At 41.0% G+C, this 15,582-nt stretch overlaps 1 protein-coding gene across 2 annotated transcripts in view; it reads left to right on the forward strand.

Annotated features, from left to right (window-relative positions):
- Positions 1–15,582, forward strand: part of TUSC3 (tumor suppressor candidate 3) — a 182,425-nt gene that overhangs the window by 49,479 nt on the left and 117,364 nt on the right. For both annotated transcript variants that reach the window (XM_048509275.1, XM_048509276.1), the window contains exon 2: positions 1,375–1,544. In XM_048509275.1, coding sequence (XP_048365232.1) covers positions 1,375–1,544 — 170 coding nt within the window. The remainder of the gene's footprint in view (positions 1–1,374; positions 1,545–15,582) is intronic.

The raw sequence follows: 15,582 nt of genomic DNA on the forward strand, positions 1-15,582 counted from the left end.
AACGCTGTGTTTTAAGGGTTTTTAGTTGTTTTAATGTTAATAGAGCCATAAGTTGTACTGTGAATTACTGATGTTTTAAATTGTGCTCTACTTATATGTTGTTAACCGCCCAGCCCTCCGGGGGAGGGCGGTATACAAAACTAATTAATAATAATAATAATAATAATAATAATAATAATAATAATAATAATAATAATAATAATAATAATAATAATAATAATAATAATAATAATAATACCTGGTAAAAAAAGAGTTCTGGCATTGATTCTTTTCTACAGAAATCCCTGAAAATGTTTTGAAAATGTTTTCAAACCCCCACCCCCACCACAATGTATGTCTGCACTCACCCCCTCCAAATGATTCCTGGCTGCCCTTTTGTGATTTCTCCCCTTTTCTCCCTTTTTGTTTGAGAACGTTGCTTCTGTGCTTCACAGCAGAGTGTTGCAATTCTCTCAGCTTCTGCTCTCCATCCTTTAATGATTAGCCCCTCCCCCCCCAATAAAGAAACTTGCAGGAAAACATAAAAAACCTGCAGGAAAAAAAGGTGAAGGGCAAGGAGTGAGCTGACAACATGGCGCCACTGAGGAAGTGCAGGGAAACGTCTGCACTTGGGAAATTCTTAGAGGGACCGCACAGGGAAATGAAGCAAAACATTTTGAAACATTTTGAAAACATTTCAACTAAAGAAGCATTTTACAAGGGCATTCCTTTAAAACATTTTGAGGCTGCAAATAAAAATGTTTTGGGATAAAAACAATGTGGAACTCCATGGAGGAAACCTTTTATTTCCTGCCTCAAAACATTTTAAAGTGTCTGCGGAAAGGGCCGATGTCTTGCCTTTATGAGGATCATGGTACAATTCTATTTGCTTGTGTTTTCACATTATAGAATTGTAGACCAGCAGGCCTTATTTGAGACTTAATGGTGTATAGTCCTGTGTAGATATTAGCCTTTCAGTGAGCTAAAACATTGATGGATGCTTCTCTGTTCCTATAGAGGTTACCAGTTCCAACACACTTTAGAAGTACACAAAACTAGAATGCTTCCTTCCAGCTATCTTTTGACTTTGCCTCCCCAGAAGGAGTTATTCACTGTTCTTGTAGCAGATTTCTTTTTTCCCCCCTTGGTACATGGTATTACTGAATGTAGATCAAGCATGACTTTTCATTCCAGAGGTCACTGGGAAAGGTTGAGTAGGAAGGAGACAATCTACAAATATGGGGCTGTAAAGTTTTTCTTAGTCTGTCACCGCAACAGGACAACAGAAACTGCTATTAACTGGATAGCTCAAATGGCCGCTTCCTGAACTGCCTTGGCTGTTCCTTGACCTCTTCCAACTGCAGTACCAACTTTCCTCCTTGTGCTTGATTACAGAACCTTTTAGCTGAAAAAGTGGAGCAACTTATGGAATGGAGTTCAAGGCGCTCAGTCATCCGCATGAATGGAGATAAATTCAGAAGGTTTGTGAAGGCCCCACCCCGCAACTATTCAGTGATTGTGATGTTTACTGCTCTCCAGCCACAGCGGCAATGCTCCGTTTGCAGGCAAGTTACAGCTCGGTAGCTTCTCTTCCAGTTTTGAATAAATATATACCTCAAAATGACCCCATCAAATAATTGACTAAGTAAATCTTTGTCTCCTGCGTGCTCATGGTAATTGAACTATCCGCCTGCTTTTAAATAAACATTTATGTATCTATCTTTCTTTCATTAATTTTAGTAGTTAAAAAACATCATGCCTAATGTTGCAGCATCTGGGTGTAGGTTCATTGGGTGACATATAATGGTTTAAAAACATTTGATGGCTTTCAGACTGACTGCTTTCTGCTGAGATCTTTGACATCATTTGTACGTATTCTTTTTTTGGCAGGGGAAGTAATCACTTGTGGTGCACTGCTTAACTTGCATTCAGTGCAGCGTAAAATATTGCTGAAGTCTCATGGCTTAATGTATTTCTGTTTTATGCTCATACCACATTTTTAGTTAGACTGGCTTTCCAATGTAGCTTATAATTAAAATAGATCACGTTTTAAAAAACAGGCCTGTTGCTGGAATTAAACAGGTCTGTGGGAGTTTTTTATACAAAGAAACTCCCCCAGTCCAGATAAGATCCTTCTTGAAGATTAAGAATTATTCACTTCTATTGCAATAATATAAGGCGGATCTTAGTTTGTGACAGACATAGGATTCCTTGTAAATCAAAGATAATGCCAGTTAGAAACTCTTGATACCCAGTCACCAAGAACTACTTCATACCTAATGGGTTCATACTTATGTGGGAGATTTTATTTATTTCTTTTTTAATGAATGCCAAAAGGGTTTGTTTCATTATTAGGTTTTTGTCTGGTTTTGTTTCAGTGGTGTTCTGTTTTCATCATTTTATTTTTCTACCATTTCCCTTCAGTTTCAGTGGAAGACACCCCTTCCCCCTTTTCTCAGGTCTGTACCCTCATGGTTTTCCACTCAAACAGGACAAAACTCAAGGGGGTTGTAGTACTCCTGTGAGATACTTGCACTGCCATATGTCAGACAGAATAAAGCCACCACCATTTTTGAGGCAATGAAAGGCACCCATGTTTAGCATTTGAACCTGTGGGAGAACTGAAGAGGCGGATTGACAAGGCAAGGGCAACTGCCCACTTTGCCCAATGGGAGGAACACCTCTGCATTTGGTGGTACAAAATGGTAAGGCATCTGAGAATTCAGGCAGACCCTGGAGGACCTTGACGCAGATTTGCTTGGATGTAGGATAAGGTGTGGAGGACTGCAGGCACCAGGGGAGTTTATAATTAATCAAGAAAGCTTAGAACCTCTCTTTTCCCTCCCCCTCAGGAACACTGGACTCTCTCTATGTCCTTATTAGCAAGACATTGTCTTATCATAGTGAAAACAATTGAAGCAGAGGCTTCAATAACAAAGGCAACCTGAACAAAACAAACAAAAACAACCATTTTTTCACTATAGTCTGTTTAGCCGGGGAATTTGTTTCATATTCATATTAATTACAATAATTACAAAACATTTCATTTCCATAATTATTGTCATTAATAGCAAAAGGAGTGCACAAGTCTAATGGGAACAGTGGGGTGGATATATTCTTATATTACCACTCCCCTGAGCAAAGTGTGTTTATTTATGGAGTTATTTAATTAACCATTTGTACTCCACTATTCCTTTTGGCTTATGTTTTGGCCTTCCTCCAACCTAAGCTCCCATCCTTCAAATTATGTGTCACTTTCCTTTGGAGGATAAATTCCTGAAGTTAGAGGAATGGAAGACGTCTACTTGGGGGATACTTTGATTCATGCCACATTTTTGGATGTAGCTGTAATGCATAGATTCTCATTGCATTCCCTTTAGTATTTAAGAACTGCAATGATCTTCTAAAAAATTATTCTGTGTACATAAGCACTAAAATTCAGTGTTAATCACACTCCTCATGGATTGCTTAAGCAAAGAATTCCCACAAGTTATTAGTAATGTCACAAGGATATCGTGTACAAGCATATACTTGCTATCTTTAATGTGAAAGCCTTTCAACATCCACCTGCCCTATCGAGTCCATTAGATATTGCTAGAGCAGTCATGCAAGGTTTTGCCACACCACTCTCAGCTTGCAGCTTCCGGTTGTGTTTACCTTCAGCTACTTTTCCAACCCTTGAATTCCTCGCTACAGTCAAAGCTTTGTCGTCTGGCACTTTGTTATCTGAACAGCTTGGTTAACCGGCAACTGTCACAGCTAGTAATATGTCTCTAAAAGAAAGGCCTGTTCTTACACATACTAGTCCCTGTCAGAAGGAGGGAAAAACACTGCCGAAGTGGCTCCCCACTGTCAGTTTGCTTTCTTCTGTTGCTCAGTGCTTAAAATCCTAGGGACGGCAAACAGTGGACTGGGCCTTTGTAGGTGCTGCTATTTGTAGTGTGAGGAGCTGTAAGCTCAGCACAGTGGAACCAGGTGGTTAGCCGCTAAGCCACCTCAGGACAAACAGAGCAAGAAAGACCCACTCCTGGTGTCTGCACCCCAAAGGAGAGGAAGGGGCGCTTCTCCTTGTTGTCAGTCTGTTTCCTCCCTCAGCATTGAAGCCTAGTACAAGTGAGCAAAAAGGTGGCGTGCCTTTTGCAGGCACTACAGCTTGCAGCAAGAGTGGCTGCAAACCTGACACCTGTGAGCACACTGTGGAGCACAGCCAAACAGCAGCCTAGCCGGCCCTTCCCTGCCCTGCCATCTTCAGTCTCCAGCAGAAAGAGAGGAGGAGGCCCAGGGTGTTTGCCAGCTCCAGTGCTCTCTGTAGATTAGCAAGCAAAGTGCAGAACAGATATTTTTGTTACATTGACAGAACCCAGAAACTGGGTCTGAGGTGTCTTGAAAGAGAAGAAAGCTGGGTAAAGCGATGTTTAAGTTTGGCCTTGGGTTATCAGCTGTCAGCGAAGACTGATCTGATACGAGGAAGACCGATCTGATATGATTCTCATCCAGGTCTGAGACAGTCAAAGCAACTGAGGAATGTTTTATTTGTCTACTATTTTGCATGACAAAACAGAGAAGTGCTATATTGACCAGCACACTTGATTAACTGGCAATCTGCATTTTTCAAAAGTGGCATATAACGAAGTTTTTACTGCACATACGAATGGAAGCTCTTTTGAAAATGACAAGATGTCACAAAAGAGTTGCTTCTACAGTTGGAATGTGGCCAATTGTCCTTTTAGTAGTCCTGAAGTTCTATGGCTTTATATTGTTTCTGTTCTCATTATAATGTTAAATGGCCAGGAACTTATGTTGGTTGATGTATATTCAGAGGTGTAGTGAGAGGAAACTGTGCCCCTGCCGCAGCGGTGTCTGCCCCCGCCTCTGAATGCCACACCACACCCTCTCCGCGGTCTGGCCACGCCCTCTCCGCTGCTCCACCTGGGGCATTGTGCCCCACCCGGACCTGTTGGCACTACGCCACTGTGTATATGTCTTTTGGATTTTAAAGCTGTACAAATATTGTCATTTAATAAGGGAGTACTGTTTAGTGCAGTGGAAAAGGGGCTTCAGGTTTACCTTGTTACATACCAGAGACCCTAAACACATTTCCGATTAATGTCAGCGAAATTCATTTCCAAGTAAATATTAGGACCGCAGGCATAGTCATTTCAGTAGAATGCAGCTGGACATCTAAAATAGGAAACAATTAACTCATTGCTTCTAGTTCAAAACATTTAAAATAAAATGTGAAAATGAGATCTGGCTTTGCTGTAGGGTACGATATGAATTAAATGGAGTTGATAACACAGCACCTGAAAATAATCTCACAAAACTGAAGTCACACAAATCTCCAAGTAATTAATAGACATACGCTGTATATAAATACTTTATGCTAGCTGTGCAGCGGGTAATGTGGGTTTGTCTATAAACAGTCTAAGATATTATATTCTGAAGATTGTTCTTCTAGTGGTTAGCTATCAGACATCAAGATGTTTTTTACAATAAATGCAAACAACATAGCAGTGCACTTTTTCAAATTTAAATTATTTTTAGCCCATAAAAATAATCACCTTTTTGTTTCTCCAGTGTGTAGTAAATATCTGAAAGGGGTGTTTTTTGTCATTGCAGTTCATTCTTAGGATCCTAGCATGCTTCTGTATGAAAGATGCATTAAATGATGGAAAAGTTGCTGGTGTAGTTAAACAACTGTTGGGAAATATTTTAAACATAGCCCTTCAACTGTCGCTTAGAGTACTTCTGAAGAAAGATGTGTACTTTGCCATGCCCAACTGCGTGCAAACGAAAAATGAAAGTGAGTTCACAATGTGTGGCTCTCAAGAAAATTGGGGAATGGATGAGGTTGTCTGCATTTCACACTCCTGTGATCGTACTACATAAGTGTGGAATTGGATATCGAGTGCAAACTTCGGTATATTGAGGTTCTCATCTTGATTTCCCCCTTGGAAGTTTCTAGTTCTTGATGTCATCAAAATATCTATGTGGACAGATGCATTGTGAAGTCAAAGTGGGATGGGCTGGGGTTGGGAGAATTGTTCTGCTATTTGTTTTTCCTTCCCCCCCCATAGCTAACTGAAAGATTCTGAAGTATAAGGATGTGTTTCTGGCTACCAAGGTCAAGTGCTATGTATGTGTATAATAGCTGGGCAATGAAGGAAGCGGACAGGAAGAAAGTTGATTAGTTTGACATGTGGTGCTGGAGCAGAGTTTAACAGGCATCGTTGACTGCCAATAAGACAAATAAATGGGTTCTAGATCAAATCAAACTTGAATTCTCCTAGAAGCTAAAATGACTAAACAGCTATTTCTAGAGACCCTGGCCTCAAGCAAATCTCTAAAGCAGGGGTCCCCAAACTACGGCCCGGGGGCCAAATGTGGCCCCCTGAAGGCATTTATCCGGCCCGCCAGGCATGACGGCGATGGCTCCATTCATGTGCAGTGGGGGCTCGAGGGAGAGGAGGTACCGGTCCCAACGGCTGTTGATTGCAGTTACATGATGGCACCCCCAAATCTCCATGAATTTTCTGACCCAGAGTTGGAAACCTTACATGTGGCAACGCCTGCTCCGCCCTTCCCTCTCAGCTACTCCATGTGTTGCTCTCAGGCTTTCTGTTCCTCCTCACTCCCATTGGCATCAGCCAGGCTGGCAAATCGCTCGCTGGCTGCTAGGGAGGAAAGAACCCAGGAAGATAGCTGATCCTGGGTTAGATGGAATGTTTCATTGGGAAAGTTCTGCTTTTTTTTTTTACAGGGGAAGGTATTCCACAGCCTCCCCAACAATATTTGGAGCCCACCCTGTACTTGACATACTTTGGTCACTGTTCTAAAAATAGACCATGACAGAAAGGCTGAAAGGTGAAATCAAACATTTTGCAATCATTTGTGCATAGGAATTTGTTCATAGTTTTTTTTAGTCCGGCCCTCCAACAGTCTGAGGGACAGTGAACTGGCCCCCTGTTTAAAAAGTTTGGGGACCCCTGCTCTAAAGGGTCCTCACTTCATGAATCAAGTGCCATCTGAGTGTGTTCCTTTTTCATCACTCCTGGAGCCTGAAAGCTCCCCCCCATCAACCACCCAGGACCATGGAAGCTCTCCCCCAGCAACAATTCAACCCCCTTGCCCTACAACCTACGGTGGTGAACTTGAACTGGATCCCCGTGCTTTTAGAGACATCTATAACCCTTCTCAAATTGATGGTTTATCATGGGCAGAAGAACTTCAGGCCACTGAATTTGAAATTAACACCTCTCCTGCAGCTCAATCCCCGGAAGATTCTAAGGAGCCCGATTATGCATCGATTGTGGTCAACTCCTGCAACTCGACCTTTCCCCCATCAGCTAAAACTGGGCCCAATGGTTGTGTCTTTTCTGACACCAGTGGCTCCCTTGACCAAGTTGTTGAACTAGATTGACTATCCACCAATCCACCCCCTTCTTCCTCTATTCTAAAATCTATCTCTTGGAATATAGCCAGGTGGCACAATAAGGTAACTGAAACGGAGGGTATCGTACTTCGGTCACTTTATGAGAAGACAAGGATTACTGGAAAAGACAGGCTAAAAGTAATGTTAAGAAAAGTTGAAGAAAACAGGTGAAGAAGAAGACCCGCTATGACATGGATGAACTTTATAAATGAAACTGGTCCTCAGTTTGCAAGACTGTTAACAATAGGACATTTTGCAGGACATGGGTTCATAGTGTCACCATAAGTCATAAGCAACCTGGCAGTGTTTAACACAAACAACTTAAAGAGAATAAATTCTATATGCCATTAAAGGTATTCGAAATCGAAATTGAAGAGAATAAATTAGGCAAAAGAAACTGATTTGCTCAACTTCTTCTGGTCAAATAATTATGTTTTTTTGGAATTTCTTTAGTTGGCCATTACACTGTAGAGCAACATTTCACTGTCTTCTCCTCCCTCTTCCTCAGCAGGAAGTTGGTTCTTTTACCTGAAGTGCTTCAGCCCGCCCTGCCTCAGATGGCTGTGTTAATGAAGAAAGTTAAAACATCACTTAGCTCCCTTATCAGTAACTCTCAGCTGGTCATTTGAGAGCTACGATTAACTCCATGGAAATTATTTCATGGTTTTTTTTTCCTCTGTGAAACTGTCAGCTTTCCTTAACATATGTAACAGAGGTCCTCTGGCAGAAATTGGTGGTGTTTATATATGAAAGTTTAAATAGACTTTTTAAAACTCAACTAGATACTTTAAAAGTTTAAACAAGGTCTGTCTGTGGGAGAACAATCTAATCAGATAGCCCAGAATCCAGTTTGAGTTTATTCAGTGGATATTATTTACAGGGAAGGGTTCTTAGATTTGTACTGTAGAAGCTTGTTACCAGACTCACTGGCCCATTACTCATAGAACACTTACCTTGGGCCTTTTAGCTACCTGGTGGGACTGAAGTGTAGTCTCCTCACATTTCTCTGTTTACACCAGAGGAGGCATCCCAGTCCTCCCCCACAGCTTGTCTCAATGGTTCTCTTAACTCTGCCGCTCTTAAAAGTACACATGTCATAACACTCAGTAGTCCCAATACTAACCCTTCCCCTCCACACTTTCTCTTGTCTGAATGTCTCTATCAGCCTCTCTCTCATTGCTGCTGCAGGAGAGAGGCTAGTTTTTAAAGAGAGGCTTGTCTGAAGAAAATTTTTTAAAAGCCCTTACGATCATCAGTGAGGGCAGAAGCAGAACGGAGGAGGTGGACTGGAGCCAGAAACAGAATCTGCTTGTGATGTTCCTTGCAAAAACCAACTCTGTTATATCGATACATTGATATATCAAAATGAGCATTAGAGAAGCAGTAAGGAATGAGCAACAACGGGGCAAGGGGGAAGGCATGGATGGCAGTGCAAGGAGTGGGAAGGGTGAGGCTAAGCAGGCTGGCTATGGGTGAAGGAAGAGGTCCAGGGCAAAGCTGTGTGCTCACTGGGCAATCTCCCCTCTATGGTGGCAAAACAAAATTAAATTCATGCTATAAGTGGTCTCGCTTGCCACAGTGAGACTAGAAAGTGAAAGTGAGGCTTCAGGAAATGCATCCATACAACAAACCTTGCTGCGACAGATATTCCCTCCCCCCATTGCACAGCAGATGCCTCGTGCATAATCTGTAAGAGACTTTAAAGTTGATTGTCTCAGATGTTTTTTGTTTTGTCTTCCTGGGCTCCATTTCTTGATTTCCTAGGCTTTTCTAGCTTCTGTTTACCAGTCTCCTCCAGTGCAAGGATTTTTATTCCTCCTCACAGGCATAAGGCTCTTGAGGAAGTATATGAGGTACACACACTACTAGGACAAACTCAGCATTGCAGCAAGAGAAACAATTTTTTTTTTGTTTAAAGAGTATAGCATAACAGATGAGACTATAATAAGCCATGTAATCTTTAGCAGACTGTTCAAAGCCTGTTAACAATGGCCCTTTCCTCACAGACACTTTAAAACATTTTGGGGCAGGAAATAAATTGTTTCTTCCATAGAGTTCCCCTTGCTTTTGTTGTTGTTGTTGTTGTTGTTGTTAGCCTCAATACGTTTTAAATGCATCCTCTTTTCTAGTGATTCTTTTGGATGAAATATTTTTTTTTAAATTGTGTGCTGTCCATTTAAGATGCTATTTTGTAAATTCAATCCTTGCCTACAAAAGCTCCTAGCCCTGTTTTTGGAGCATTTTAGAGCATTTTTGAGATATGTGGGGGCTTAATCTTCCCAGCATTGACTACAGAAGACTCCAGGAACTGCAGCATGAAACTGTGAAGCATGAAGCACTCATTTGTCCATGCACCGGGAAAAAACATGGAAAAACAGAAAATGGCACCCAGGAATCATTTCAAGGGGGTTAATGCAAGCAAAAGCGAGATTAAAAATGTTTTACAAACATTTTATTAACTTTTTAGGAGATTTGTGCAAAAAGGGTCAATATGTTGAGTGCTTGGGTACAAAAACATCTCTTCATCGGGCCCTGAAAATTTGACAGGGATGGTGCTAAGCAGTTAGTGGTAGCGAGCAAGTTCCCCAAGCAAAGTATAGAAGATGTGTAACTGCCACCCACTTTACCTCAGTGAATGTGGTCACACATAACAGGGCCCATATATAGATCTCAGTGCTTCCTCATGTTGACACAGGAGGAGGTAGTTCCAACTTTCCAACTGTGCTTATGTAGCAATCTGATACTTCACTGTCATTTTAAAAGTGAACATTCGATCAAATATGCTGCTATTGTTATGAGCTGAGCTAGAAGGAAAGAGTTTGTGCTAATGAACTGTAACGCAGCACCTGGGGTAGTCACTGTGGGGGGAATGTGTAGCCTCAGCTCATCTTTAAGCTTTATGCAATTTTTGATAGACGGTCATCTGCAGCTCTGGTTCCCTAGGTAACTTACTTCATTTTCCCACTGTTTAGAAACTGAAAATGTCCTAGTACCTAAACTAATTTTCTTTGCTGCATCTTGAATGTCTTTGGTAGACAAATGTCTTTGATAGACAAAAAAGTGTAAATAGATGGTTTCAGTCTTTTTCTTCTGGGTTTTTTTATGTGATTGACAATGATACTATTTTAATCTAATTCTTCAGTCTTTTTAGATTTTCCTCCTATGCAAAGTATTCTAAACTGTCACTATTCTTTAAAAATTTGAACCATAATGGACCTTTAGAATTTTGTTTGTAAAGGAATAGTAGAGAATGATTCAGCGGGAAATAATTGTATGTCTATGTTAGCTGTATGTCTTCTCAGCTTGGTTTTGGACCACAGTTTATATAGTGATCCTGTAAGGGTGCCAAATGTACAGACAGTGAAGAAACCAAATTGCTACTGCAGAACAGGGAGACTCCCATAATACTCTGAAAAAAAAACTTTGTGGAACTCCTTGGAGAAAATGTCCTTTTCTCTGCCTCAAAATGTTTTAAAATATCTGTGCAGAAGGGCCTACTTAGACTTTCACAGCCGCAATCAACTGTTTATTGTGAGTTTTCTGGACTGTGTTGTCATGGTCTGGTGAGTTTTGCTCCTGACGTTTTGCCTGAATCTGTGACTGTAATCTTCAGAGGTATGTCACAGCAAGATGTGTCACATAGAGAAATGTAACTTACTGTGAAATGCCTCTGAAGATACCAACCATAGGTTCAAGTTAAACATTAGGAGCAAAAACTACCTGTCCACGGCCACACAGCCTGAAAACCCACAATAGCCACTTTGCAGATGGTTCCTATCCACACATCACCAAATAGCACTACTGAACTGCTGAGACAGCACCTTCGTTTTGGAGGATCTCTCTCTCTCCTAGCATACCAAATGCTATTCAGAAATCCCCTGGTGATAGGAGATGCCACCATACCTCTTTAGTCAGTTTAGTCAGTATACCTCTTCAGTCAGTCTTTCTTTATATTGGACAGCTATTGATATTTTGAAGATCTGGTGGGTATTGCAGAAGTTCTGCGAATGCAGTGCTTAAAATTTCAACATTTTTTTGTTCAGCTTCAAAGAATCTGCACATAAGTTAAAAGTGTCCAGGGCATTGAACAAACTTTTACTACTTGGTAGTCTCTGAGTGCTACACTGATGGGCATGAAACCTTTCCTGTGTAGTCTGAAGTGGCATAGCCCAGCGTTAGATAGCCTCCCTGGATGCAGTGTTGATGTAACATTGCTCTGTGAGAAGGGATGGAGAAAAATGAGCATCTGTCTATGCACCTTTGTTTTGAAGAACAGAAAGAACTTTTGCATGTGTAATGACTTTGTTGTTCCTCTTTAGAGAGAGTTAAGAGTTAGATCCTCCCATAATAAGAAGCAAATCAGGCAAGAAGTGCTCTCCGGCAGTTCTGGTCTTGGTCAAGTATTTCAGCCTCTTCCCATGCAATATTCATATACTCTTTATAATGTAAATATTTATGCCCCTACCTGCTAACCCATGGGATGTGACTCCTGTGACACCTGTAAAGCACACAGAAGAAATCTGTCTCTTAAAGCTTCCATTATTTTGTATGTTTTGTGACTTCTATTACTTGGGCAATTTTGACCCCTCGGGTTTTTTGTTTGTTTGTTTGTTTTAAAATTTTTGGATTGTAGAAAGAACTGCCTTGACTCTTCATGACTCCATGAATTTAAATATATGTAGATTTGGCCATGTTGAGAATTTGCTATATGGGTGATATCGGTATAATATACAATGGGAGGATATAGTACACGCTGGGTGATATCTGTATAGTTTACACTGGAATTGTTATTAATCAATTTCAATTGTTATTAATCAGTCGAGCCTGAAACAGAGGGCATGGTGTGGAAATTGAGTGAAATAAAATAATCATGTAGTTTAGCTTGCAAAAATATTCATATACTGTGTAACGACCCAAGGGACCCCCAGAATATTATTTATATATATTTCTGCTTTAAAATAATATTGGCAAAAGCCAGTTGCCAAAAAGCACTCCTATGGGTGTAGGTAGCCGCATGATCACCTGACCACAGCCAAAAGGTCAAAACTACTTTAACAAAAGCTAAGATAATGAGTTACTCCAGCATAACCTGGAGGTCTCATTTGAGTCACGAGAATGCTTGATTACCACACCTTGCTATAGAAACTGTTAAAGACAAAGAATATGGAAAGCCAACTCAGTATCAAATACTGCACTTCCTATCTCTTCCGGGAACCCAGGTCAGCAACAAATAGTTGTTCCTTTGGGTGCTGTGTGGTTTCCGGGCTGTATGGCCGTGTTCTAGCAGCATTCTCTCCTGTTGTTCCTTTGGGTGCTGTGTGGTTTCCGGGCTGTATGGCCGTGTTCTAGCAGCATTCTCTCCTGTTGTTCCTTTGCATTTCCTTCCCTTTGTTATGACTCTCCTAACCCACTCACCTTATCCTGATCTAAATGTCTCAGCTAAATCTGAATATCCTGGGCAGTGACTCTCAAGAGTTAATCTGCATGGAAGCCTTTCAGTGTTTCCTTGTTTAGCTTAACAAAGCAATTTTGGCCCCATTGTCCCGGGTTTAGCAGTAGATGAGCTGACTAATTACCTCAGCACCTCTAAACCCAGCACAGATGTGATTGGTTCCTTTCCCACCAAGGAACGACCCACCTTATAAAAGTTTAGTTCACCTGCAACAGTTTGCTCATTGCCACATGTTCTTGTTGGTGTTGAGACATGAATTCGTCCTTCATTGGGTTTCTGTGCTGGCATGGAATCCTGCCTTCTACTTCTACTCTTCTAAGAATGCGTTAGGTAACGTATTACCCCGTGACATTTACCCCCATTCCCTTCTCTATCATCAATCTATCTTTTCAAACACCAAAAAGCTTATATCCTAGGAAACTTGAATGTATGTGCTTTTGTGTCTTACTGTGTGTATGCATTTTTGAACCAAATTTATATAAAACGTTTAAACTCAATTTGGACTCTTGCATTACTCTGTGGAATATTCATTGCCAGAATTCCTTCCCCGTATTATACAGTCTAAAAGATCTCCTCCTGGCCCCTCTTGCTGCCAACGTGAGTGTTCATTCCCCTTTGCTACTTTTAAAAACCATGTGTGTGCTGTTACACTTTTAGCAGCTGGTGGAGATTCCCTTTAATAAAGCCCTTACCCCTGTTAGGCTAGTAACAACTGAGTGAGGAAAACTTTGCCTTAAACACATTGCACTTATTTGAAGAGAGGGAATATTTTGTAGCACTTTGTCAACAATTCTCCTAATTCTAACGTTTTCCCACTAGGGGGGTGTCCTGTTTGTAAACTTTTCTCCCATCCCCCCCCCCCCCCATTTAGAGCTTCACCAAGCTAGGGCCACTATAATGCTTGCAAAGCTCTGGAACTGAGCGGAAGTGTGAAATAAGAGCTTAAGTGGTTACATTGAATCAGTTCTAAAGGCTAACATTTCACTCTCTTAACAGCACTGGAAATATAGCCGGTGAAAAGAATTTGGATGATATAATTTCTTGGAACACTTAGCCACAGTGCAGCCTTTTATCTAAAGAAAATAAATTATTGGTTAAGGAAATAGTCCTCAGATAAATGTTAGAATTGGAAATACAAAAAAGGATAGAAACCAATTGGCCCCCTAACAGTGAAACTACTTTCCTGTATTAGATCACAATTGTAATTGTTGTACCTTTTCTTCACATTGAGTGTTCTGACTGTAGCAGGTGATAGTCAAGCTCTCAAATTACTTTCTGTCCTCTGAATGGGCTGCATTATATTTCCATTGGTTTAGTTAGTTAATCTCAAATCCTGAAAATGTGTGCATTGGCACAGTCAAGGACAAGTTCCTTTTCATTTAAATTGTACTTTCCCCAGAATGGGTCAACAAGCTTGCTTTATTCTGACCTCCACTTTGCAGACTTCATAGAAAGTGGGATATGGAAAGAGTGTCTATAGGAAGTGTTACATTGATAATTCAATATGACAAAGAGAAAAACAATTCCTTTCAAAAATGGAGGAGGAGAGGGAGGAGAAAATGGCTTAAGGGCAGGTTGGGTGACTACGCAGGGGCATGGATAAGAGCCAGGTGTTTGGTGCGGAGGGTAAATAAAAATGGAACCATTTCAATGTGATTACATACTCAAGGGAAGCTGGTTCAGAAATGGATAAAAAAAGAGCTCAGGAAAACAATGGAGGAAAAATGAAAAGAAAACATTTTTTGAACCAGGGGAAAACCTGTGGAGAATTCAAAGAAAAAAACATAGCATTTGGTGCCATGATTAGTTGTAAACAACTCATGTGATTGATGTTGTTGATGGTAATTTAATAGGGGCAACTCATATGTGCCAACCTGTCAGTCATGCTGAGGATTGGCACCATGTGTGCATACAGAATCATGTGTGCATACAGTGTGGTGTATTCTTATGGCTGCATGTTTTGGTGTTAGGATATATAATTATTCAAAAGAATAGATGCTTTTACTTAGTGTGCTGAACAAACTAGTTGGATTGTAAGAAGAAAGGTTCATCATTTCTTTTGGCAAAAAAGTTCTATTGTATATACTCTATTAGACTGATCAGATAAGATGTTTGATGTAGTGTCCTGTTCAGATTTGCATGGTATGAAATTTGGGGAAGTGGTGGTAAAAAGTTATGTGTAAACCAACCAGGTTGGCAGAGGGATGCAATTATCCCCCCTCCAAGTTCAGATTTGGATTTAGAAGAAGAAGAGTTTGGATTTATACCCCACCTTTCTCTCCTGTAAGGAGACTCAAGGTGGCTTCCAAGCTCCTTTCCCTTCCTCTCCTCACAACAGACACCTTGTGAGGTAGGAGGGGCTAAGAGAGTTCTGAAGAACTGTGACTAGCCCAAGGTTACCCAGCAGGAATGTAGTGTGGAAACACATCTTGTTCACCAGATAAGCCTCTGCCACTCAGGTGGAAAAGTGGGGAATCAAACCCAGTTCTCCAGATTAGAATCCACCTGCTCTTAACCACTACACCAGGGGAGTCAGAACCTCGGCTCTCAGATGTTCAGAACTAATTCCCATCAGCCCTACCAGCATGTGAGTGGTCATGCTGACAGAAACTGATGGGAATTGTCCTGGTATCTAAACCCTGAGTTCTCACTACCCATGCTGGTAGGAACTGCGGCTCTCAGATGTTCAGGAACTACAATTCCCATCAGCCCCTACCAG

Source organism: Sphaerodactylus townsendi, linkage group LG10 (genome assembly GCF_021028975.2).
Source record: "Sphaerodactylus townsendi isolate TG3544 linkage group LG10, MPM_Stown_v2.3, whole genome shotgun sequence".
Taxonomy (NCBI): Eukaryota; Metazoa; Chordata; class Lepidosauria; order Squamata; family Sphaerodactylidae; genus Sphaerodactylus; species Sphaerodactylus townsendi.